This window comes from Loxodonta africana, chromosome 13 (genome assembly GCF_030014295.1).
Source record: "Loxodonta africana isolate mLoxAfr1 chromosome 13, mLoxAfr1.hap2, whole genome shotgun sequence".
NCBI lineage: Eukaryota > Metazoa > Chordata > Mammalia > Proboscidea > Elephantidae > Loxodonta > Loxodonta africana.
In genome coordinates, this window is record NC_087354.1 from 64,711,382 (window position 1) to 64,738,811 (window position 27,430).

The 27,430-nt window shown below is 37.5% G+C and overlaps 1 protein-coding gene across 2 annotated transcripts in view; it reads left to right on the plus strand.

The window, feature by feature from the left end:
* Positions 1-20,427, plus strand: part of GAB1 (GRB2 associated binding protein 1) — a 143,914-nt gene extending 123,487 nt beyond the window's left edge. Inside the window, exons 7-11 of one of the 2 annotated variants that reach the window (XM_003417503.4) lie at positions 5,846-5,935; positions 7,716-7,809; positions 8,977-9,100; positions 14,477-14,599; positions 16,052-20,427. In XM_003417503.4, the coding sequence (XP_003417551.1) occupies positions 5,846-5,935; positions 7,716-7,809; positions 8,977-9,100; positions 14,477-14,599; positions 16,052-16,210 (590 nt within the window). In that variant the 3' untranslated portion in view covers positions 16,211-20,427. The remainder of the gene's footprint in view (positions 1-5,845; positions 5,936-7,715; positions 7,810-8,976; positions 9,101-14,476; positions 14,600-16,051) is intronic. The other variant, XM_003417502.4, reaches the window with a different exon arrangement.
* The last annotated feature ends 7,003 nt before the right edge of the window (positions 20,428-27,430 follow it).

Below are 27,430 nucleotides of genomic sequence, written 5' to 3' on the forward strand. Positions count from 1 at the left end.
TCAAGTATCTGTTAGAGGAGCGCCCCATTCCCAGTACCAAATTCTGTCTTCTTTATCTAGTGCTGCTATAACAGAAACACCACAAGTGAATGGCTTTAACAAATATATTTTCTCACAGTTTAGGAGGCTAGAAGTCCAAATTCAGGGCACCAGCTCTAGGGGAAGGCTCTCTCTTTCTGTCAGCTCTGGAGGTCATTGTCTCTTCAGTTTCTGTTTCCTGGTTCCTTGGAGATCTCCATGTGGCTTGGCATCAGTCTTCCCCTATCTCAGTTTACTAAAGCTTGCGTTAATTCTCTTTTATAACTCAGAAGAGGTTGACTCAAGATATACCCTACACTCAACCTGTCTCATTAACCTAACAAAGACAACCCATTCCCAAATAGGACTATAACCACAATCATAGAGGTTAGGATTTACAACACGCATTTTGGGGGGATACAATTTAATCCATAACAGTTAGCACCATGAGGAGAAACACAAACAGGAATCTGACCAGTAGTCAGTCCTCTTTGCTAAATAAAATAACGTTGCATTCTTTGTTCAAGCCTAACCTGGCTAAAGCCAAGTTGTAGCTGCCTAGGATTTAAAGGGTGAGGCTCAAGTGACTTTTTCTGTTTACTCTGAGAATCATTTTTGGTTTGTTTTGGCTTTTACTTTAATATTCTTGTTTCTTACTGTTTTATTTTCACACCTTTCAACAATCAGAAAAGCATTCAAGTATTTGCATTCAGGTAGTGGAGGAGGAGGCAAGGTTAAGACAATCCTATTTACACCTTGAATTTCTTTTTCATTTTTTCCTTCTAAGTCATATTGGACTGCTGTTTGGGTATGACTTTCATTTCCGTCTGGAACATAAGTGCTGAATTGAGTTTGGGAGGACATAAAGAAATAAAGCCAACAAACAGCTTAGGTGACACAATACATTTTGGCACAGTATTTCTGTGCTGTGACTTTAGCCCTAAAATCAATCTTAAGCTTTGCTGGGAGTAGAAAACACATGTAAATTTTATAAATGCACTTTGAAAAAAAATAATGGAGATAAGAAAGAATTTGAGAGGAAGACTTACCAGGGAAAGCAATATCTGACTCACTGGTTCCATACATCTACTTTTGGCTCATATATGCCCCTTAGATCATGTGACTTCTTTGAAAATTATTTACTCCACATTATGTGCATCTCACAATCACTTACATTTTACATTTTGTTTTTATTGTGACCAACAAGAAAATACCAGTTGTTACGGTTTGAATTTTGCTCCCCAAAAATGTGTGTCTACCTGGCTAGGCCGTAACTCCCAGTATTGTGTGGTTATCCAGCCATTTCGTGACCTGATGTAGTTTTCCTGTGTGCCCTAAATCCTAACCTCTATAATGTTAATGAAGCAGGATTAGAGGCAGTTATATTAATGAGGCAGCACTCAATCTACAGGATTAAGTTTTTCTTGAGTCAATCTTTTTTGAGATATAAAAGAGAGAATCAAGCAGAGAAAAGAGGCACCTCACACCACCAAGAAAGATGAGCCAGGAGCAGAGTGCATCCTTTGGACCCAGGATCCCTGCTCTGAGAAACTACTAGATGCAGGGAAAGATCGATGACAAAGATTTTCCTCCTGAGCCGACAAAGAACCTTTCCTTAGAGCTGGCACCCTGATATTGGACTTCTAGCCTCCTAAACTGTGAGAGAATAAATTTGTTTTTCCCATAACCATCCATGTGTGGTATTTCTGTTATAGCAGCACTAGATGACTAAACACCAGTCATGACAATAAAGCCTTCAGGAGAGTGAAATGATTTTGCATATCTACTTAACATAATTCAATGGAGGTTTTTTGAGGGGTTGCCCTATGCCTGTCACTGTGTTAGGTAAGATGGGGCAATGTAAAAGATCTGTATTTTCCAGTTTGAAGTACTTAAAATTTGGTTGGGAGGATTTAAACCGTACTCAAAAGCAAAAGCAGAACAATGGAAAAACTCTGTAGGAATAAGGATGTGGATATAAGAACATGAACCTGCAGCCTTAATCCAAATTCCAGCTCTAATTCTCTTTATCTGTGTGACTTTGGGTAAGTTACTTAACTTCTCTAAGCTCTAGCCTCCTCGTTGGTAAAATTATTAGTCTGTTTTAATTGTACCTCCCTCACAGAGTTGTTATTAGGATTAAATGAGTTGTTAGAACGCCTAGCACATAGTAAGCCCTCCATTGATGTTAATTATTAGTCATTTCTCAAGAAAGTTTTAGAGAATGTATTACAACTTGAGCTTTGTGTAGAAATTATACGTATTGGTTAGTGAAGAAATGATGGCTATTGACAATAATAGATTTAAAAAAAAAAAAAAAGCATGATCCTGTTGTGTGCCAGCAAGTCAGTTCCAGCTCATAGCAACCCTATATGACAAAGTAGAAATGTTTTGTAGAATTTCATAGGTTATAAATCCTTACAGGAGCAGATCACCAAGCCTTTTCTCCTGCAGAGCAGCTGGGACATTCAAACCGCCGACCTTTCAGTTAGCAGGCAAGCGCTTAACCATTGTTCCACCAGGGCTCCCTAAAAAGTTGTACATGGGAAAACTAACACTATTCTTGAACCCAACTCTTTAAAGGTTAGACTGGACTATGAGACATAAAATGATACTGGTAAGGTGTGTGCTTCTTAGCTCAAGTAGACACATGAGACTACGTGGGCAGCTTCTGTCTGGAGGTGAGATGAGAAGGCAGACGAGGACAGAGGCTGGTTGAATGGACACAGGAAATACAGGGTGGAGAGAAGGAGTATGATGTCACACTGTAGGGAGAGCAACTAGGGTCACATAACAATGTGTGTATAAGTTTTTGTATGAGAAACTGACTTGAATTGTAAACTTGTACTTAAAGCACAATTTTAAAAAGTTGTACATGGGAAACAGAGAAGAGAATGGTCTACCTGGAGCAAAGGATAGTTCAGAAGAACATGATGTAAAAAAAGCATCTGTAGCTTAGTCTTGTGGTACCTTCCATACTCTCCGTGACTTCTCCAAATTACCAACAGGGGTTCTCTGTTTATGTCTGTAACACCATTTAGTATCTTGAATTGTAGTTCATTGAATGGAAATTTGAAATTACCTGGTACCACTTTGTACTCTTTTTGTATAACCAGGCCTTTAATTGCCTCTCATTGTTATTTCTTCTATCCTGTCAGTCTGCAGAGCAGTCTTCTAGATGGAGAAGACTAACGCAAGATAAGAGTTGAGTTTCTCTTGATTATCTATTACAGTTACTCTGCCTTCCCAAAGAGTGTGTTTCTTCTTGCATCGTTTTTCTTCTTCAAAGCATAGGTTTTAAAAGAGCTTCCTTTGTTATTTTTCATAAGCCTCTGATCATTCTGGTTTGTAGTGGTCTAGTTCCCATTCATATAGGCGTAGACAACCGTCTTATTGACCTTGATGATCTGATCCTTCCATTTTAGTGCTACTTATTTTCAAAGCTCTTTTTGTTGCCATCATGGCAAATTATTAGCATTTGAAGACCAAATGCAGTTGATCAAAGGAGATGGGCTATTACAATATACCCCTGAGGTTTTGTGTTATCGCTGAGGCTGTCGAAGGTGAGGAATGGCATTGGTTTGGAGGAGGGACGATCCGTTCAGTTTCACTTATTGGAGGGATAATTGGAGGTAATTTGTCAGGCAGTTGGAATATGAAACCAGAGAAAAAATGAGAAACCATAAGTAGGTAAATGTAGCAGGTATGTGACCTTGATTATTTAATCACAAATGTATGTAAGATACCAAGGACCCACAAAGTTGAGAAATGCAAAAAGTGACCATTGAGAGATACCCACGGTGCAAAATTAGGAGAATTTTGCTGAAGAGCTAATAACAGTGGGTCTTGCAAAAAAAGAGTTGGGCTAGGACACACTGGGTAAATACCAACAACCCAAAAGTAGTTGTGAAAGCATTTTGTAATCACTAATCATCACATTGCCTACTTACCAACCATTTGTGGCATTCAAGTCAATACAGTGCCCCAAACCACATCCAGACGTTCAGAGTAATATCAGCTATACATGGGGTATAAGTGCATTTCTTTTCTCTAGTTGAGTTTCTTACTTTGTGACTATGTAACAGAGAAAGCTGTAAGATCTTAAAACTGAGAGAACTGGAGACTAACAGTAGACAAACATTCCTATGCTAAATGCTCAGTTTCCTAAGAATCCTTGTTTCCCAGAAGGGATAGGGAGGCACAAGGAATACGGAGCACCATACCAGCTGGTGGGAGGCTGCAGGAAACCTTAGGTCTGCCTCTGAGTATGGCTGTGACCTGAGCAAGTCACTTCACCTCTTTGTTTCTCTGGAGGTAGCTCACTCAGAAAATGAGGAGGCTGGATTTGGTCTTTGAGGTCTAAAATAAACTATTTTTCTCTTAGTACAACTACCCTCTGTTACTTTTTTTAGAAGGCGAGTACACTGTTTGGGGGAGTTTTTAAAAGCTGACCTCTTCCCTTGGTTTAGAAACAGTGTGCTGCCAGGGGGGGTTCTGGATAAGTCAGGTTTTAGAGGTCATGGCTCAAAACTATACTAGGCCTGCCTCACTTCTGAATAAACTCAATGTATTAATAGTCTGACTTAGAAAATTGGTAAATTAGAGAATTCTGGGGTTTTTTTTAATAACTGTAGAAAATCACATATTAAGAAACTTTTAGATCTTGGAAGATAAGGTGCTAGATACCAGCATTTAACAGGCAAATTTCTAATCTTGCCATCTAATAGATGTCAAGTCAACTTTGTAAATTCCAAGAAAAAAGAAAACTCAATGCCATTAAGAATCTTGTCGTTGTGTGCCATTGAGTCGATTCCTACTCATAGCCACCCTGTAGGACAGAGTAGAACTGCCCCATAGGGTTTCCTAGGCTGTAATCTGACCTCTAATCCTTCAGTTAGCCACCAGGGCACCTGCCATTAATAATAAAAAAAAGAAAAAAAAATTTTTTTTTTTTATGCCATTAATAATAGGGTAGTTTAAATTAGTGATTCAGGTGATATTGCTTCGCTGGCATAAAAACTTCCAATTGGAAAAGTTATGAGGCCAACTGCTGGTTGTCAACCCAGACCTTTTCATAGGGTTTTTCAGCAGTACTTGCATGTGGCAGAGATTAAATGAAAGGAAAATGATAGCAACTGAATTTATGCTTTTAACTACTTAAACTGAAGCTTAATAATCAGCAGTGCCAGAACCTAGATATCTAATCCTTGTAAGATGGTATCATTGGGCAGCCACTGAGTATGCACTAGGAATAATAAATGGTGGTCTTGGATTAGCAAATACTGTGTTGTCCACATGTTTCTCTGAAAAAGTTTTGGTTAGAAGATGCAGGAACAGTCAGATTAATGTTTTTAAAACATCTCTACCAGATTAGGAAAGTAATATTAAAGGGAAGTAGACCTTATTGCTTTTTTACAAGACACCAAACTTCAAAGAAGGGTGTATTGGAGATCTGGCGGAAGGATTTTATTATTTTATATGATTCCATTCCATTTTCTGAGACATGTTAGAAGAAAAGCTAACATGGCACATGGGTTTCCTCCCTCCTTGGAACTAAAGATAACAACTAACAGGGCTAGTTATCCCTCTAAAAACCTAGCCATCTTTTATAACACTTTGCTTATTACATTGTTGCATGCAACTTTCTCCTTTCCATTGTGCTGAGCATGGATGATATATATAGCAAGATTGAAAAATTCTTCAGAAACTTTTATTTATGCTTTTAAGATGTAACATTTCCGCACAGGGCTCTGTTGCTTTTTTTTACAGAATCCATTTTTCCAATTAAAAAATAACATATTAAGAGAGTCTTCTTTTTACCAATTAGGTCAAAGTCCTAAAATTTTAAGACCCAAACCCCATGGTTTAGAGCGAACTGATTCACAAACCATAGGTGACTTTGCTACAAGAAGAAAGGGTATGTACTTGAGCACCGCATGCTGTATGGGACGTTGGGAATTTATTTCGTAATGGTTTTTTCTTAAAAAGTAAAGGAGAAGAATACCACTGCTGTTGTAAATAAAGCTTCCCAGCATGTTATTTCTAAAGTGAATGCTTCCCATAATACATGAGTTTCCTTGTAATGTCATTAACAACAGCATGTTAAAAATGCCATAATGTGTCATATTCAGTCTTGTCCTTTTGCAGTATTCTTTAAATTTTTAGACATCGATACGTTGTTTCCTTTAAGCTTGTAAATTCCAGTTGTCTTCTGTCTTTATTTTTGTATTTAGTGTTTATATTCTATTTTTATTCTATTCTGAGACAGAATGTAGACTGATTTCCATGAATTATTTCATGCCATCACTTAGAATTTGACAGCTAAGCTGTTATTAGCCTTTAGGTTTCCAAAAAAAATTAAGAATTAGAGAAATGCGTTTGGTCAAGACGTTATTTTCTACATATTCATTTTCAGTATCTCGATGAGCAAAATTAATTTAATAAATCAATTTGGTCTTCAGAAAGTTTTATTGAATTTTTCTATTTGAGTTAACAGAAATATTTAGTTATAAGCCTCAGTAAATCTGTGTAGCCCTTTAAAATGACCACCTCTTCCATCATTTGGTGGTAATTATACCAAACCTGTTGCCATTGAGGCGGTTTCGACTCATAGCAACCCTATAGGGTAGAGTAGAACTGCCCCATAGAATTTCTAAGGAGTGCCTGGTGGATTTGAACTACTTACCTTTTGGTTAGCAGCTGTGGCAGTTAACCACTATGCCACCAGGGTTTCCAATTATAACATAGTATGCAAATATGGACAAAGTCTAGAAGGGAACCTGGAAAAATGAAAAATTTTCTTTAGAGTGGTGGGATGAAATACTACTAAAATATTTACCTAATATGTTTAAATAATCTCCTAAAGTAGAATTAAAATTAGCAAATGGTAATTCTTTTGCTCACTTTATAAATTTCTGAAAAATGTTTCAGTCTTGACTTTAAGAATAAAGAACTGAGAACTCTGTGGCATGTACTAGTATAATAATTATCTACTGTAATAATGAGGTAGATAAAGACTACTTATAAATATGGCTAATAAAATATTAACTTTAATTTGGTAAAGGAAATTATTACTTAAGCTAAAGTTTTAAGGTAATTGTTTAATTTTCTCAGAGCAGAGCTTAAATCTAAAATACAATTATTGTTTTGTTTTTATTTCTGTACTGAGCATAAATTATTTTAAAAGATTTGATTTTTTTTGTTTTTTATTTTCGCAAAACTTTTTGTTTTTAACATTTTATATGTATAATTGTATAACTGATGCTTCAATATTAAAGAATAGGAACGTTTTTACATGTAAGATTAAATCTCCATATTTAACTAGTGAAAAAATGGATTAATGAATAATGAGAAGTGTGTATCAAGGAACTGTTTCTCATTACTCAGCCTTATTCTCATTTGGTTTATAGTCATGAAATATTTATGTAAATTAAGAAATACCAGGTGGGTAGTAGAGCTTTAGACTTGGGGTCAGCAATCATAAATCATTATTTGATTTACTTTCAACAGTATTATTTAGCTGTTTGACCTTGGGCAAATCATGTAACCTCCATGATCCTCTTTTCATATGTGAAATGAGATCATTGAACTAGCTGGTCTTAGGTGTATATGACTGTAGAATATAGATATGCAGAGAGGATTGTTTATTCTCCAGGGTTCTGTACACTAAAATCTTTCTCTGTCTCTTCCATGTGTAGTCAAGCCAGCACCTTTGGAAATAAAACCTTTGACAGAATGGGAAGAATTACAAGCTCCAGTTCGATCTCCCATCACTAGGAGTTTTGCTCGAGAGTAAGTCTTTGTTTAAAATATCTGGTTTGTTTGAATAACCTGAATATCTAGAATTATTCGTTGTTATGGAAAATATCTGAAACAGTGGTTTTCAAAGGATGGTCTGGGGAGCACTGTTTTTCAGGGTTCCGTGAAGTATTTTCATTAAGATACCAAGATGTTGTTTGCATTTTCCACTGTTTTTCTCTCACAAGTATGCAGTGGAGTTTTCCAGAGACTGCATGACATGTGATGATGTCTCCATTATGACAGCTAATAGAATGTGTGGTTAAAAGCTTTTGTGTTTCACAAATTTCTATTTTAATTTCTAGTATGGTAAATATCAATAGATATATAGCCAATATAAACAAAAGTTCTTTGGGGTTCTCAATCATTTTTAAGAGTATAAAAGGTTTCCTGAGACCATAAATTTTTGAGAACCACTGATCTAGAAAATAAGGTAGTTTCTTGTTTGTGTTGTGGGGATGAGGGAGGTAAGGGAAAAATTTGGAAAGCAAGATTATTTGATACAGATTTATTTAAGTATATTAAAAAAAAAAAAACCCTTTGCTGTTGGGTCAATTCCAACTCATAGCGACCCTATATATAGGGAAATTAGATATATGAAGTTGCACCAGAAACCCAGGTGGTGTAGTGGTTAAGTGGTACAGCTACTAACCAAAAGGTTGGCAGTTTAAATCCACCAGGTGCTCCTTGGAAACTGTGGGGCAGTTCTGCTCTGTTCTGTAGGGTCACTTTGTGTCAGAATTGACTCAACGGCAGTGGGTGTGGTTTTTTTATGAAGTTGCAAACCTGTTTTGAATATGTGTATGAATAAGTGTTCACATTTTATGTATACATGCAACTAGTTTTATAAAAAAACAGGATTCTTAAATCTTCTTTTATATGTAACTTTTCCTTATTCCCAAGTCACTAGTCACACTTTTTGCTTATCTGTTTTACACAAGAACATTTGATGTCAACAATATGCTTTCGTAATATAGCTGTAAATATGTTGTGTGTTGAAATGTGTACAACAAATTACATTACAATAAATCTGTACAATAAGTGGTTGTAAGCATAAATATTTCAGAAAAAATGTTAACTGTCACTCATACTTTTATTTTGGAAGTGATGTAGAAGTTTTCATCAAGATTTCTGTTTGTAATGATAATTTCTGGTAATTAGCTCCTCTAGGTTTCCTCTGTCCCCCCGACCGGATTCCGTGCATAGCACAACTTCAAGCAGTGACTCTCACGACAGCGAAGAGAATTATGTTCCCATGAATCCGAACCTGTCCAATGAAGACCCTGTACGTAAAGTCTTCATCTTCTTCTCTCTTCCTGAGCAGACCTTTTAAAACTTTCAAGCTGGGTCCTATCTTCCAGTCTATAAGCCTTACCCTTACATCTTTCTTTATGTATTTAAGGGAAAAGAATAAAAGGCACCTTTTTAAAAAATGCTTTTTAAAAATAGCATTGTAAAGTCTAAAACCAATAAAGGGTCAAATTATAATATCTTTAAACTAGATGTAAATTAGTTAAATATCGTAAAAGTTTGCCAGTTACAGTTCCTTTAAGATGTCCTTGGTCTTTGATACAATTCAAGAAAATACTCTACTGGAAGCATTTTATGATGCAGCTCTTCAGGCCTGTGTCATGGCACCCTTATGTTGAATTAGTCTTCTACAGAAGGTCTTTTGATGATCCTTCAATAATACGCCCTTAGATAAGGCTTAAAGATTAAAGAAGACCTACTTAGAAACATCATTTGTTTCGGGTTGGCTGTATTACCACAAGGCATGAGCATGTTTGTAATAATAGGAAATGCTATCTTCTCCAGAAATAAGGAGTTGCCAGAAAATGCTTCAGATGTTTAACAGTACAAACTGATCTTAATTTTTTTATTATTTTGTTGTTGCTTTTCCGTAAATCAGCTCTAATGCTTGCCCTGTTTGTCTACTAGCAGATGAGTGTTTATCAGTTAGGATTAAGTTCAGCTGTAACAGAAAATACATAGACTTAAGACAGAAGTTTCTTTCTCTTGTAAAAGTCCAGAGAGTCAGTCCAGGGTTGTTGTGGCAGCTCTGTGGTACAGAGTCCCCTGGGATTTGGGCTTCTTGCTCTCCAGTCTGCCATGGCCTTTGGGTGTGGCCCGCACGCTCATAATACAAAAGGGTGCTTCAGCCAGCAGATTCACATTCCAAGCCTCAGAATGGAGGGAAGGGAGAAGCAGCAGCAAAGGGTGTAGCTTAAGTGCCTGATAGAGAAGGTTCCCAGAAGCAGCCTTAGATAGACCATTGATCAGAGCTTAGTCTGTGTGACCACACTTACACGCAAATGGGACTGGGAAATACAGCCTTTGTTCTGAGGGGAAGTGGGCCCAGCTAAAAATCCCATTCACATGGGAGAGGGAAGAGCAGGTATTGAGGGACAACCAGGTGGTATCTGCCAGAATAAACAAATATCTAATGTCAAAATTTGGAATGAGATTGAGAAGGGAGAGTGTTGACATGTTGCAGGGTTGTTAACCAGTGTCATAGAGCAATGTGTGTATTGGCTGTTTAATGAGGAACTAGTTTGTTCTGTAAATTTCCCTCTAAAGTACAATAAAAATTAAAAAAAAGAAAATTTGGGATGAGGAACATTTTAGTGGCTTTCTTTAAAACAGTTCTATTTGGAGATCTGAATAAAACTCAGTTCTATCAATGTATTTGCTTGTCATCTTTCATAGACTCTAGGCAAACACAGGTTCCTCACAACTGTATGTTGTCAGGGAGCATAATTAAGTGATATGAAAAGCTTGAATAATACAGTAATATAGCAAAACTGCCCCATAGAGTTTCCAGGGAGCACCTGGTGGATTCAAACTGTCGACCTTTTGGTTAACAACTGTGGCTCTTAACCACTACGCCACCAGGGTTTCCAATTTAAAATATATCAGCATTGAATTATTGATATAGCCAACTGTATCAATAATGTTGTCACTGATTTTTCAAGCAGGGCAATTTTTATTAACTAATTTTTGTTTTTGATGTTTTATTATTTTTATTAACCTTTTTTTTCTTCATTATAGTAAATGGACTCTAGTAAGAGTCTGTGTAAATCCTAAATGCTGTGTCAGAGTAGATGTCATCACCAATTTTCATCTTTAGGTAGTTGAATGAACTTTTCTCTTACTACAAAAATAATCACAGTATTTTCTGGGATACCAAAGAGTCTATCCTTTTGTCAGCGATACTAAATACCATGAAAATCTTGGGACGAACATGTAATAGGAAAGTTTGAAAGTGTGATTTGTCTTGGATAAGTGTTTAGGTGAAGGGAAAAGACTAAAAGGAAAAATGTTCCAACCAGAAAGTCCGAGGAAATAAAAATAAAATTTTTACAAAAAAGCCATAAATGTACTTCTTGTTGTTGTGTTCTGTTGAGTCGATTCCGACTCATAGCAACTGCCCTGTAGGGTTTCCTTGACTGTGATCTTTATGGGAGCAGATCTCCAGATCTTTTCTCCCATAGAACTGATGATGGGTTCAAACTACCAATCTTTGGGTTAGCAAGCGAGTGCTTAACTATTGCACCGCAAGGGCTCCTTATTGCCCATTAACAAAAAAAAACCGTTGCCATCAAGTCGATCCTGACTCATAGTGACCCTATAGGACAGAGTAGAGCTGCTTCATAGGGTTTCCAAGGAGCAGCTGGTGGATACAAACTGCCAACCTTTTGGTTAGCAGCCAAACACTAAACCACTGCGCCACCAGGGCTCCATTAGTGGGATCTAAATAACCGTCCTCTGATGAATTTCTGAAGTATTTAGGTGCTAGGTTTTAGAAATAAGTAAAAATGACCCAGGTGAAAATATCTACCTACCATGCACATTAGGAAATTTCACTGTGGCACTCAGATCTCCACATGCTGCCAACTGCAGAGACTCATCATAGCCCACACAACTCTTCCTTAGCAAAGAATATGATAGTTATAGCAGTATTTCCTAAACCTCCTTAATTTGGGGACTTAATGTATTAATGGAATACAGCGGAAGTTAACATTATCTAATGCATGGTTGGATTGATGAAGTCAGTTAAAAAAATAAAAACATTTTAGAGAAGTTGAGACAGGGTCTGATCAAATCTAATTTATACATGCAATGAATATTAAATTCTATACGTTGAAATGTTGACGCATGGTACATTTCTTAGACTGGTGATCACGGAGTAGGCACTGTCTAGTGAACAGTGGATTGGTCATGCTTGCTGTTCATTTGTACAAAGATCAGAAGTCATGCATTTGTCAGGTGAACCTTAATGAGATTCCTGAAATCCAAGTGATGGTGCCCTGCTGCCAAAGACGTAAATACTGTTGCATGATAATAACAAAAACATGGCCAATTATCTTACATATTTTTTTAAAAGCGTCAACAAACATAGGACTAGTGTTTTTGTTTTTAATTCACAGAATACTTATTAGAACTCCTAGAATCTTCGAGTTTCAGCTCTTTTGGGAAAACACTGGATGAAAGGTTAGAACACAGAGACAAGCTATTCCCAGTTGAGACGAGATCAGGAGCAAATAGACTTCGTTGTAGACACACAAAAATTAACAATACTTAAAGATGAAAAAAATTTTCAGTTCCAGTAATATTTAGACATCTAACAGCATAACTACTAATTCTTGGAAATTCCTTATGAACAATTTAGTGGGATTAAGCGAGTAGGTTGTGTGAAATCATGACTTCCTTTTTTTTAACTTTGTAATACTGTGGATACTTCTAAGCATTTCCAGACAGGGAAATGCTGGGTGTGGGTTCTTTCATTGAATACAGAATTTTACTTAAACATAGACACAGGTTCATGATTGCGTGATTTTTTCATATAAGAATAAAAAATGGAGTCATTCAGAGAAAAAAATTCTTGATGATTTCAGTTTCTTCATTTTTTTTTAAGTTAGGTCAAAGAGAGAGAGGTAAATGGAATTTGTACTGATTGAACACCAAATTTGCTTACATTTTCGGTGTCCTGCATCATCTTGTCAGTGTATTTTTTGAATGTTTTACTATCAATAATTGAATTTGGTTTTTTAAAATCTTTTCCTCCAAATAGGGCCGTAACATTCAGTTGGCAAGTGGTTTACTGCATAAGAGTACATGTGTCTGTGAAATCCAGGCCCTGTGCCACTCACAGAGCTATGTCTTTCCTAATTCACAGAGGGTTTCATATGGGCTGGCAGCAGCCCTGCCACCAAATAAGGGAAAAGACTCAGTCTTTTTCTAGCAAATGCCTTTTCCCAAAGCACAGTTTACCCTGTTTAACTGAAGCAAAGAGAAGTGGAGCGGCAATATAAAAGAACCAACAGAATCAGACTTACACAGTTTTTAAATTTATTAACCCCATCGTGATTTTCTTCAAAAGTATCTGAGGTAATGTGTGAACAATAAAATCAACATGATAAGAGGGCACAAGGGTAAGAGTCCCTAAGAGTGTAAAGTCTTGCCCTTAAGGAACCAGGAACATTTCTGGATGGGGCTGAAAGCAGCAAGTTAAAAGAACAAGTCATTTGTTGGAGCCCATTTAGAAGACTGTTTTGTAATTAGTTCAGAGGGTGTTTGTAGGTTCATAAGTTCATGTTATCCTTTCATTTTTATTTAGCTTTGGTCTTCAGGTTCCTGTTAGCCTATTTCTTTTTCAGTTTTCTACCTCAAGCTTCTTTGTTCTTGTTTATTACTGTCCTTTGTTTGTTTTTTCTTTGATCTTTTTATAGTGGAGTCCTTTTTTAAAAAAAAAAAAAAGGTTTTATTGTACGTTAAATGAAGGTTTACAGAGCAAATTAGCTTCTCATTAAACATTCAATACACGTTTTGTGGCATCAGTTGCCAAGCCCACAACATGTAAACACTCTCCCCCTTTCAACCTTGGGTTCCCCATTACCAGCTTTCCTGTCCCCTCCTGCCTTCTCATTCCTGCCCCTGGGCTGCTGTGCCCCTTTAGTCTTACTTGTTTTACGGCCTGTCTAATCATTGGCTGAAGGTTGAACCTCAGGAATGATTTCATTACAGAGCTATAAGGGTATCCAGGGGCCATACTCTCAGGGTTTCTCCAGTCTCTGTCAGACCAGTAAGTCTGGTCTATAGAGGAGTCCTTCTACTGTACATTTTCTATTAGGAGGGAAAAGGTCAGGCTAAGGGAAGACAGGAAATTAAGTGATAGAAATTCCAGATGGTTGAAACCAAATAGACTTTGCCAAGAGTCATTGTTTATAACTGTAATTTCACATACTGCTTGTAAACGGATTTTAGCCTTTAAATGAAATATAAAAGGTTCTTATTAAATTCCATTTAACAACAAGGAATATAAGGCTTGGATTTGGTAGCATTTTTAACGTAATTGAGTACAAATGTTGTATTTAATAACGTTCAGGTTGAGCTATCACAATTACTGTAGCTTGATGTCCCAATCTTAGTTTGAACTGAGTTTAACTTTTGAAACTGTATTTAGCTTGCTGTAAGAAAGGTTTTAATCAGTTTTTTAAAATATTATTTCCTCTAATCCTGAAAGGTTATTTAATTTTCTAATCAGACATTTGTTCAAGTTATTTCCTCCTGAACATAAATATCAAGGCTTCAGTAGATGGCCAACAAGATAAGAGGTGTATCATGAATTTCGACAGTTGATTTTTCTGTATTATTCTTTCAGAATCTTTTTGGCAGTAATAGTCTTGATGGAGGAAGCAGCCCTATGGTAAAGCCCAAAGGAGACAAACAAGTGGAATACCTAGATTTAGATTTAGATTCTGGGAAATCCACACCACCACGTAAGGTAAGTGAAACCTTACTCTATAAGTACAGTTAGCTCACATTTTAAATCCAAAATATCGTATCTCAGTTATGTTTCATTTAAATTTAGTAGTCTTATTTAATGCTGTTTGATAAATCAGAAGTAACAGTTATAAAGACTAATAAGTGTATTTTTTCCTTTAATAATGGTATGGAAATTAAAAATTACTTTCTACTTTTTTTAGTGATTACCGTTGAAATGCTTACTCAACAAATTTTAAACTGTGTGTGTGTGTGTGTGTGTGTGTGTTATACGCAGTAACTTCAGTGTCTCAATCTCAGGGATCTGAATCTCTGTTTGTTGTTTTCTGCTGACTCACATTCTCAGTGGCTTATTTCCTTGTGTAGTTTATAAATTTTTACAAGTATTCATTTTGCTGAACATACCAGTGGAAACCCTGAAGACCTCAATTTTCTCCAAAAAGGATTTGCATTCTTCTCGGAGTCAGGAGATGCCACCACCCTAGGATCCCTTCAATCCCCTTCAGGGGTCCTAATCTTAACAGGAAGGTCCCCAGCGTGCCATCCTACCCAGGGTACCAAGGCTTAGTCTCCTGATTGCATCACTGAGATGGACATTTATCCTAAAGACAGCCCTGCCTTTACCATCTAGAAACTTCATTGCTCCCGCTGTGTCCCTAGCTTTCTACTGAGTTATTTCTAACTCATAAACAAATATCTTTGGATATTTCCCTTACTTTCTTGTGAGTCCAAACCAAACCAAAAACCGTTGAGTCGACTCCAATTTATAGAGACCCTACAGGACAGAGTGGAACTGCCCTATAGGGTTTCCAAGGCTGTAAATCTTTATGGAAGCAAACTGCCACATCTTTCTCCTGCAGGGGGGCTGGTGGGTTCAAACTGCCAACCTTTCTGTTAGCAGCTGAGAGCTTTAACCACTGTACCACCATGGCTCCTTCTAGTGAGTCCAGCAATGCTTTAATAATTAAATTTATTAGCTAAAATCTAGTATTTAGGAGGAAGAGGACCCATCAGGCTGTCTAGTTTTAAACATTTCTAAGCTCTGAAAGTAGATGCTGATTGATACATGTTCTCAGAGCTTGAAAAGTCAAACATACCCTAAAGGCTAGAGGGAGAAGCAAGCTGTGTACCTTAATTAAGATGAACTGGTTGTATGCTGTCCCTATTTTATATGCATTTCATCTGAGATGAGAGCATTGGTTTGAATTCTGATATGTAAATAATTTTCAATTTAAGGAAAAATAGTGTAGTGTTAGGAGAGAGGCAGCATCGTTAAATTGAGGTAATATTATTTTTGTGTGTGACTCAACAGAATTTCAGGATTATTTGCTGTGAGTGTGTGTGTGTGTGTGTGTGTGTGTATCCATATGTCTCTGTTTTAAGATGGATGTTGACTCAGAAACATTCCTTTATATGGGAGACTTTATATTTTTTCTTTTTCTTTGCTTTTTAGCAAAAGAGCAGCGGCTCAGGCAGCAGTGTAGCAGATGAGAGGGTTGATTATGTTGTGGTTGACCAACAGAAGACCCTGGCACTGAAGAGCACCCGGGAAGCCTGGACTGATGGCAGACAGTCCACGGAATCTGAAACACCCACCAAGAGCGTGAAATGAAAATGCTTCTTCCACGTGTTTGAACAAATGAGAACTGAATTGTAAAGATCGATCCCAAGAGCAGAACCATAATCACGGCCGTGTTGGACTGAAGATGACTTGACTCTTCTCCTCTAGGAGATCCTCACATGAGTAGAGTTGAAGTCAAAAGATCTTTCAGACATAATCAAGTCATTTAGACCCTGAATGGTGCTTTGTGGTATCTGAACAATTACAAGACATGTAAATAATGTGGGAAAAATAGTATTGTTTAGCTCCCAAACACTTGTTCCACAGTTAACACACTTGTAGTATTACTGTATTTATGCACTTTTTCATTTAAAACATTGGTTTGGGTATTCCCAAATGTACCTTAACATAATTCCTGTGGGAGTTCTTGTTTTCCTCACACTACTCTGTAGAACAATACTAAGTTAACTAAGCTACTTTTAGATTTGGAAGTTGCTGTTTAAAAACTGCAGTTTAACAACATTAAAATGAGAAGTAGATACACAATTTTAACTGTCTCCCTGAAGCTTCAGGTGGTAACCATTAGTTTAAAATACAGAGTAGCGTTGGACTCACCATTCATTGCCTTCCAAAATGCTGATGACGATGTACGTACTAGTTTCAGGACCTTGCTGTCTGACTCATGTACATGTAGTTGTTAATGGTGGAATTTTGTTATATTTTGTTAATTACAGTGTTTTGGGTTCCTTGGGTGAAGATTCTGCTGGGTGGGATCTTGCACTCTTTAAAGACTGAATAATGAAATTACCAACTAAGCCCATAGATCACTGATGGCATGCAGTGACGATGTGCCCTCATGCTTGTTAACATGTATTAAACTTTACATTATTTACAAAAGGTAGAGTATGTAACTAATCAGGTACGTACCAGGGACTGACGTGCTAATACACTGATCAGGTTTAGACAATGAGCGTTAGTTGTGTTTTCGTTAGTCCTAGTATTGGTTTCCAGGTTGGAATTAATGGAACAGTTCACATTCACTGTTAGTTATAGCAACATACTGTGATTTTTAATTAGACAGTAATTCAGACTTATGACTCTAAGAATGAAAATTCTATTTCTTGACACCATAGTGCCCTTTGTATGAAATTTTTTTTTTTTTTTTACTTAATATCCTTCTTGGCCTTATATTTAAATCCCTATGCAATTAAAATTTTATATCTGCATTTAAGAAAAAAATAGATGTTATATAAGTGATTCTCATATGTAGCACCTGTTGGCTTTTCCTATAAAAAAAAAATCAAGGATTTTGTACTGTGATTCCTATTCACTGTCCCAATTCAAGAGTTGTTGGAGCCTTGCAATAATGTGAAATCTTACAGTCATGGACTCCTTCCAACCCGATTTCTGAAACCACCAGAGGAATCTTATAGTTCTGTCTCACCTATAACATGGTCCTGTGACGTGGATATCAAGACCACAGATTATAGTGAGGCTAAAATTTGTATTCATCTGTCTCACCTTTGCATTGTAATTTAAGAAGCCGGTGTAGTTTTTTGTATTTTTTAAACTAAGTTGCATACAATCTCTTATGTGTTGATTTAAGACTAAGTTCCGGAGGGGATACAGAGGTCAGAGTGCACACAGCTGAAGTGTGGCCCCCTCCGTTCTGACCTCCAGTTGTTGCCTGAGTACACAGATGTGCCCCGGTTCCTGGCCTGTTGGCCATAACACTGTGCCTAATCAATGTAATGGGTATATTTCTCCAATCCACACACTAAAAATGTTCATAACAAGATGAATTGTAGACTAGTAATATTTGATGCTTTTAAATGTTTCACTTATTTTTAAACAAAAACTAAAACTCAGAAGTGAATTTTGAGGTGGATTTTTAAATAAAAAAGATTGTTTGAGTTTGGTGTGTATAAGCTGTTTTATAATAAAACCACAAAATAAAATCTCAAAATGTGCCTAAACTATCAAAACACACAACACATTTGATGTGTGAGGACACTAAATTGTATTACCTGGAACGTGAACATATTTTGAGATTTAATATGAGTAGCTAAAAAATAAAAATCGTAGTTGAAAGCTGTATATTGGAAAAGCGTGAAACAATTGTATTTTTAGTGTAATTTCTCCTTAATTTTTTACAAGTTACTTTTTTTTATGAAGAGCTGCAGTGCTGCAGTTTGTAGAAATTGTCTCATTACACAGCATAATTCAGGGATTGAGAAGTATTAGAAAGGCGATTTGTTTTAGAAAACTAAATCACATTAAATACTGTATTCAGAAATTAAATTAAAAGGCAGCTTCTTATAGAGTATTATTTTCCAGACCTTTTTTTAGCAGTAGAACCTTCTTTTAATAAAATACTATGTGTAACCTAAATACATAAAGCCTGAAAAGTCCATTTTATCAGTATATATGGATTTTGAGTTCACATTTGTAATGCTTGCTTACTTAACCCATTACTAAGAATATTAAGATTTCTTAACACAAAAGCAAAATTGGAACCGTAGTTGGTGAAACCTCAGCAGCCAATTTATTTCTGAATTTTGTTTCCTTTCCATAATATCATAATATCCTTTCCTTTCCATAGTGATTGGCACAGAGGTAAGTTAGTGCAGATAGTAACAGGTTTGAAACACACATCTCAGGAGATTCTTTACATAAAGATAGCTGTGGTTGTATACCAAGGCCTGTACAAAAACAAATTATCCTGGTAGTAATGGGAGTTATCACCAGGAGTCTCCAGTATGGTAAAAAAATCATTAAATGTGTGTTTTATTAAAGATAAACACTTATAAAAGCAGAATTTGAATCAAACCCTTTTAGTACCCCCAACTCTCCTCTAAGAAGCTAGGTTTCAGCAGAGCACCTGTTGAAAACCACTGTTTGATTAAGTGACAGTATGATGTTCCGGATTAGAAAAAGGTTTTTTTTCCCTCCAGTGTTTGATGTTCTCTGCCTTTTTATTCCTTATTTTGAAAAACTAAACTTTTATGAATGTTTGAATACCAAAGCACACTTCTGCTTTCAGAAATCAAAATTCAGACATAAAGAACTTAAGCTATTTTAACCCACAGAAGGTATCACAAGGAGTAAGCTGTAAAAGATGTTTTTATATACACTCTAGCTTATAAGCTTATGCCTTTGTTTTTCTTAATACCCTATTATCTACTGTGAGCATTTTAGAGAATCCCATAAAGGTACTATGCATATATGCCTATATAGATCTAAATATACGTGTATTTATATCTATATACATATATAACATTGTATTTAATCGTAGACTAAATTTGATATAGAAATACTGTTATACTTGTATATTTAAGTCATAATTTCTTCTGGACTGGATATTTAATTAGTGGGGAGTCACAACCTTCATAAATGTATTTAAACTGGAAGTTGAACACCAGTGTTTTTCTTTTTTACTAGTGGGACGTTGTCTGCTTTCCCCCTTTAGGGAAAACAGTATTTTTTATATGTTAACTACTTTATGCTGTGTACCACACCAGACACTGATCACAGTTCTTGGGTGTTCCCAAACACATTTAGTGCCTGTTTACTTTGGCCTATGGAAAGTGTTGGTATTCATGTTTTGAATTGCATACGAAGCCTTCAGACTTTGAGAAACAACAAAGTGGACCCGATGCTTTCTATTCTGCCTTTGGGTCACTCTAGTAGATCTGCCCTCCATTGTCAGATAAGCAGGCCACTGACAGAGACTGTACATGTGACCAAATCTAGTGGTTACTCAGATAGAGACCTATGTCCTAAGGTAACAATTACTGTCAATAATGTCTAGTATATGTAAATTTGTATATAATTTTGAAAACTGACAGGAGGTGAAAAGCCACGAGGTAAATGAATGTTGTAGACATCATGGACTTGATATCATGAGTCAGTAGTCATGGTTTTTGAGATAAGTGTTTTTAGTCTAAGGGCACCTATGTATCACTACAGGTTGAAATAACTTAGTTTGTTTTCTCGCCCCTAGACTTGTCTTTCCTTAGGTTCAGCGTAGTCTCTAACATGAGTTGTAACAAACTGATTTGTCATGGGATAACTGTAGCTTCTGCTTCCTAGACGTAATTACACGTACAATTTTGTGTGTATTCTTGTAAGCTAAATCCATTGTTGATAATTATCCCAAATTCCAACAGCAAAATCTTATGTATGAATTTATTTCTCTTTTGCACAAATTCTTTTGTAAAGATCCAGTTGTAGATGTGTTCTGCTATCAAATAAAACTTTTCAAACAGTTTGGCTTCCAGAGCTTAAATAGACCATTTGGATAACTGAGATTTTCTAGTAGTGAGAACATATAAATTTATATTTTCAACTCTTCCTTAGAGTCTTTTTCTGGACCAAAAACCTAATTCTGTCATTAACTGTTCTTCCTAGTCCTGTTTCTATAGGGTCATTTGTTTTCTGTAACAGAACTCTTACTAAATCATGCTATCACATGACAGTCATGCTCTAACTAGGAGACTCTTGTCACATAAATATGTTCATGTTCTTCCACTAACCTGTGCTCTCACCATGTTGGGGAGTAAAATGACAAATAAAGAGCCTGTGTGTAACGTTTACCATCAGAAAATATGCTTTGTACGTAAAACATGACCTGGGAAATAACCCCATTTATTGACTGGCTGGGCTTTTTCATTTCCATGAGAGTTTTCAAATATCTCCAGTACTTCATGAAACCCCCAAAATAGCCCTGAGTCAGTCCGTTGGCCCACTCAGCCCAGCATTTTGCAACTCTGACTGTCATTGAATCGTATTTGGGGTTCAGGCAGGGAGGGTGAGCTTATGAAGTCATGGTCTCCTTACCTGTCTTTCTGTCAGCTTGTAAATGGGGAGATTTGTGGGAATTGGCATAAAACTTCTCTGCAGAAAAAACACACCAACTATGTCCTCTGATATAGAAACACTTTAAATTGCAGTTAGCGTGTTCATGAATAACTATTTCACAGAAAATTGGCAATTCTGTGGATGTGCGCTATTGCCCATTGAACGGCTGGGTTAGTGATGGGAGGCATTTTATTGCTGTTGTGATTGGGTAACAGCCCACTTTAGTTGCCCTATTTTACTATTACACAAAATTATTTTTTAATAAAATGAACACCTATAGAAAACTAAGTTTTCAAATTTATAAACATTACACGGAATTTCATTACGGTTATTGTGGATTAACTCTTGGCTCAGTGAGTTTCTAATTTTGCGGTCTGTGGTGCAGAACCTTTGGAGTACTCAACGTGTGGGACATGTCCATTCTGACTCATGGCAACGTCACGTGAGCAGAATATGTTGTCGTGTGCTGTCGAGTCGATCATGACTCAATGACCGTATAGAGCAGAGTAGAACTGCCTCAGGGTTTCCTAGGCTGAATCTTTATGGGAGCAGATTTCCAGATCTTTTTGCCCATAGAGGTGCTGGTGGATTCTAACCATCCAACCTGTTAGCAGCTGAGTGCTTAACTATTGTGCCACCAGGTCTCCTTGTGCAATGTATCATGGTGTAGAAAATAAACCCAAAAACCCACATTCTGAGATGTGGTATTAAGTCATCAATATGGGTGTCTTTTATATATACCAAGCAATGGTTTTCACGTTTAATTTGAAATTGTATTGGCAGTATTTACTCCAACAATAATTGCATGTGTTTCTAAAATTAAAGTCTTAATGAGTTTCTGAAGCCATTTACTGACAGGGAAATACGTTGCCACTTCTGTCAACCGTAACTTTTTGTCTTCCAGGAGCCATTTAATTGGCATCTCCAGTTGGGAAAAACAGTATGCTAAGGGGAACAGAACTACTGGCTTTTGTTGAGCTGGGGTATCAGGATCCTCGTAAGAACAGAATTTCATTTGCAGCACTTGGGTTGTAGTCTTAACCCTTGTCACATGCTGTGACCTTAACACATTCATTTAGTTATCCCTGTGTTCGATTTTCCTTTTGTATGAAAACATATTACCTTGTATGCTTCTAAAATTACTTTTTAATCAACTTTGGAAAAACAAAGAGTTTGGAAGTTGCTTGTTTCAATCCTCAGACAAAGCAGTAACTTTGGAATTCAGACCGAGGAGACTGATTTTAGTGGATGGTGAACTATTAAAAATTAAATCATTTAACTAGAGTGTGCATGTATGGCATTATGCTACCTGCTGTGAGGGTTACAAAAGAAATTTATTGTATCATCATTGTCTTAGAAATTAATATACGTGAGATAGTAAATGATGATGTTATTGTGTGCTGTAGAGCCGATTCCTACTCAGAACGACCCTACAAGGCAGAGTAGAGCTGCCCCGTTGGGTTTCCTAGGCTGTAATCTTTACGGGAGCAGATCGCCAGGTCTTTTCTCCCTTGGAGCCACTGCTGGGTTGGAATCGTTGACCTTTCTGTTAACAGCCTAGTACTTAACCACGGTGCCACTGGAGCCCCTCAAAATAAATGATAAAGGGCAGCAAACTAATTACTTTTGTGGTACCAACTATGAGCTACTGAAGAAAAGATTGTCAAAGTGTTGTAATCAAGAAAGGCTTCCTGGAAATGGGGAATGAGCTTAGCTTTGAAGGATTAGCAAGATTTGCATAGCGCAATGGAAGAAAAAGGAGCCCTAGTGGCGCAGTGATTAAGCACTTGGCTGCTAACCGAAAGGTCAGTGGATGAAACCCATGAACTGTTCTGTGGGAGAAAGATCTGGCAGCCTGCTTCTGTAAAGATTACAGCCTTGGAAATCCTATGGGGTGGTTCTACTCTATCCTATAGGGTCGCTATGATTCAGTATCTAATCGACAGCAATGGGTATGGAAGAAAAGGAGACATCCCAGAAGAGAACAATCTGAACAAAGGTTTTTGGTACTCTATTTGTTTTGTGAGGAGAGGGAGGGTGTAAAAAGAAAAAAATGAGGAAGAATTGTGTACTGGCCGGAACGTCGTGAAGATTGTATTATCTCATGCTGTGTAAGAAATAAAAATGTCGTGGCTTAAAACGATAATGAAAACCAGTTGCCATCAAGTGGATTTCAACTTACGGTGCCCCTGTGTGTGCGGAGTAGAAGACTTATGGTGACCCTACGTGTGCAGAGTAGACCTAAGCTCCATAGAGTTTTCAATGGCTCATTTTTCAAAAGTAGAGCAAGAGTACCTTCCTGCCAAGGCACTTCTGGGTGGAATCGAACCGCCAACATTTCAGTTAGCTGCCAATTGCGTTAACCATTTGCACTATAATCTATCATTTCTCAGTTTCCATGGTAATCTGGGAGTGTATTGGTGGGCAGTTCTAGCTTAGTCTTCCATGAGACTAATCAAATCAGCTCGGACTTCAGTCATCTGAGGCTGGAGGATCTGCTTCCAAGGTGGTTCACTCACATAACTGGCAAACTGGTGCTCCCATAGAGGCCTCCATTCTCTCCACATGGGCTTCTTCACAGGGCTACTTCAATATCTTCATAGCACTAAAGCTGGCTTGCCCCAGAGCTAGTGGAACAAGAGACCAAGCAGAGGCTCCATGCACTATATGACCTAGCCTTCAAAGTCACAAACTGTAATCTCTGCTATGCTCTATGGGTCATACAGCCTACTCTGCAGAAGGAGACTGACATGGCCAAAAATACCAGGATGTAAGGACCACTGGGAGCCATCTTAAAACCAAAACCAAACCAGTTGCCTTCAAGTCAATTCTGACTCATGGCAACCCCGTATGTGCAGAATAGAACTGAGCTCCATAGAGTTTTTAATGGTTGTGATCTTTTGGGGTGCCCTTGGGTGGGTTTGAACCATTAACCTTTTAGTTAATAGTTAAGCACTTAACTGTGCCACCCAGAGGAGCCATCTTAGAAGCTGGCTTTCACAAAGGCTGAGTTAAGTGTCAAGAGATAAGGCCACGAATGGAGGGTCCTAAGAACCAAGTGGAACTCAAGTGCATTGAGAATTAAGGGCTTTACAGTGTCAGAACAATAATCCAAAGCATGGAAACAGTAGGCTATAGGAAGTCAGGGGACAGTTCTAAACCTAGGTCTACGAGTTTAGCAGTGTGTCCTTATCAATTGCAAAAGCATTCAACAGTTCTTAAGACACTGTTACGCATATATATTCTCATTTAATCCTCATAATAATACTGTGAGGTAAGTACTGTTCTTTCTCCAACTTTCAAGTTCCATTTTGAACAACTCCAGGAGGATTTTCCTCAATCCCCACCCCCCACCACCCACCACCCAGAAGTGTAATTCCTTCCTCTGAAAGTCATATATAACTGGCAACTCTTTTCACATATTTCTCATATTTGGCCTTTGTGATGGTTATGTTTATATCTCATCTATCTGGCTGTATGCATTTTAGAGTAAGAACTATGTCTTATCAGTCATTAGTCACATTCCCAGCAGGAAAAGGTGGCACCCTCAGAGGGGTAACTGAAGTGAGTAGAATGAAGATATGAACTCCTGTTTCATACGTGGAGTGGGGTTAAGGGAACAAACAAGGGATGGTTAAGCACCTGGCAACTAGCAACAGCGGAGTCCCTGGTTGACGCAAACAGTTCCCAGCTGCCAACTAAAAAGTTGGAGGTTCGAGTCGCCCAGAGACACTTCAGAAGAAAGGCCTTGCAATCTACTTTTGTAAAATTGGCCACTGAAAACCCTACAAAGCACAGTTTTACTCTGACATGCATGGGGTCACCATGAGCCAGAGTCAACTCGATGGCAACTGTTTTTTTTGACTAGCAACGGTAAGAAGTCATTACCACTTCTAGGCCTAAAGGGACAAACAGAGGGAGCTGTTACTGGTACTCAACCACAGGTGCCTCTGGTGTAGAAAGTCTACCAAAAGACACTTTGGTCTTAGGTAGAAAGACACACACACTGCTAAACTCAGACTGGCAGGGAAGGAGTCGGAAGAGTAAATACTCCCACCTCTCCCACTCAGGAGACGTAATACATAAAGACCAGCTTCACAGGGCACATGGCAAAACAGAGAAGGGCAGAGGGCAGATCAGGCAGAGCAGAGAGAAAATCCTGCACAATCTTCAGATTTATCATAGTGTCAGACCAATAATTCAACTGACAGGTTCTTACTGGTTATCGTCAAGGAAATAAAGGGTCTGTGAAAGATTGCTTGCTTAACAGTTGATCCAATCTCTTGCTAGAGTGCCCTCCTGTACTTCACAAGCTGGAAGGACAAAAAGTGCATTTCCCAGACTTCTGTGCAGCTAGTCCTGCATGTCATGGACTTTGGACCAGTCAGAGTCACATAAACTCAGAAACAGTTCAGCAGAGACAGAGGCAGAGCCCTGTGAGATATCAACTTTGTTAAATCTAGCAATTAGCATGAACCAGGTAAAGCAATGGATTTCTCATTCTTGGTCCACGGCTCAGGTGTGTATTACTGAAGCCAACAGCTGCCATGGTAGCTTCCCAATATCCTGATCATGCCATGTGTGTGTGGTCCTGGATTCAGCCATTGATGCAGTAGCTTCTTTACCCCTGATTCTTAATTCCCAAAAATGGCTACATATGTATGTACATACAATTTGACCAACCTTCAGTTATTGGATATGTTCTAACTCCTTGGAGATCAATATTTGTGTACATCTTTGATTAGTTACTTAGGGTCCATTTCCTTGAACTGTAATTGCTAGGTTGAAAGCTAAATACAGTTCAAAGGCTTTAAAATTGTATGGATAAACTGCTCTTTACAAGAAGTGTACCAATTTATGTTCTCATCGCTAGTATGTGATAGTGTTCCATTCCCCACACCTGTATCAATATTGGATATTATCATTTAGTATTTTTAAATATTTGAAGGAATATAATGCAGTTGTTAAGCATGGCAATTCAGATGCTTAACACCTGGAAAAACACTTGTGACGGTGGAGAATATACAAAGTAGAATACAACTGTACATTCAGGCAAAAAAAGGGAAATATCAGGGTTTGTGGGCATTTTTCCTCTTTCTCCCCAAACTTTCTTTAATTAGGTTTTACAACATGAGAGTAGAAAAAGGATGTTTCAGAAGACACAAGTCTTGGCCCCTGTGTCAGCTTCCAGTTGCGGTTAACTTAAACCACTCTAAGCATTTTAAACAGGAAGGAATTTAACGCAGAGAATTAAGAGTTTACAGTCACTGAAAGATGTGAAGGCCTTTTAGATACTTGGTGCCCCTTAAGCAGTAACTCCCCCCACCCTTTCATCTCCCACCTGCACCTGGTAACTGCTATTAAACTTTGGCCTCTATGAATTTGCCTAACCTAGATACTTCATATAAGTAGGATCATACAATATTTGTCCTTTTGTGTCTGATTTATTTCACTCAGTATAATGTTTTCAAGGTTCATGCATGTTCCATCATACATAAATACCTCATTTTGTTTATTCGTTCATCGGTTGATGGACATCTGGGTTGTTTCCACCTTTTGATTACGGTGAATAGTGCTTCAATGAACAAAGATGTACAAGGATCTGCTTTCAAGTCTTTGGGGATAAATCTAGGAGGGGAATTGCTGGATCATATGGTAATTCTATGTTAATTCTATGTTTAGCTTTTCGAGGAACCACCAAACTGTTTTCCACAGTGGCTGCACCATTTCACATTTCTGCTAGCTATGGATGAGAGTTTCAATTTCTTTGCATCTTTGCCAACACTTGTTATTTTCCATTTTTCTGATAATCGTCATCCTAGTAGGGGTGAATGATATTTCTTTGTGGTAGTGATTTGTATTTCACTAGGGACTAACGACACTGAGGATCTTTTTAGGTGTTCATGTTTTTTCTCTGGAGAAAGCCTACATAAATCTTCTGTCAATGTTTTAATTGTGCTGTCTTTTTATTGTTGATGTGTAACAGTGCTTTATATGCTCTAGATATAAGTCCCTTATCAAATACATGATTTGTAGATAGGAGTTGTTGTTGTTACTTGCCATCTAGTCAATCCTGACTCATGGTGACCCCATGTGTGCAGAGTAGAACTGCTCCATAGGGTTTTCAAGGCTGTGACCTTTTGGAAGCAAATAGGCTTGTCTTCCAGGGTGACTTGGGTAGAGTCAAACCAGCCTTTCAATTAGAAGTAGAGGGCTTAACAATTTGCACCACCCAGGTACTTCTTTTTTTTTTTTTTTTTAATTATTTGTATTGTACTTTAGATGAAGGTTTACAAAACAAACTAGTTTCTCATTAAACTGTTAGTACACATATTGTTTTATGACATTGGTTAACCACTCCACAATGTGTCAGTACTCTCCCTTAGGTTCCCTCTTATCAGCTTTACTGTC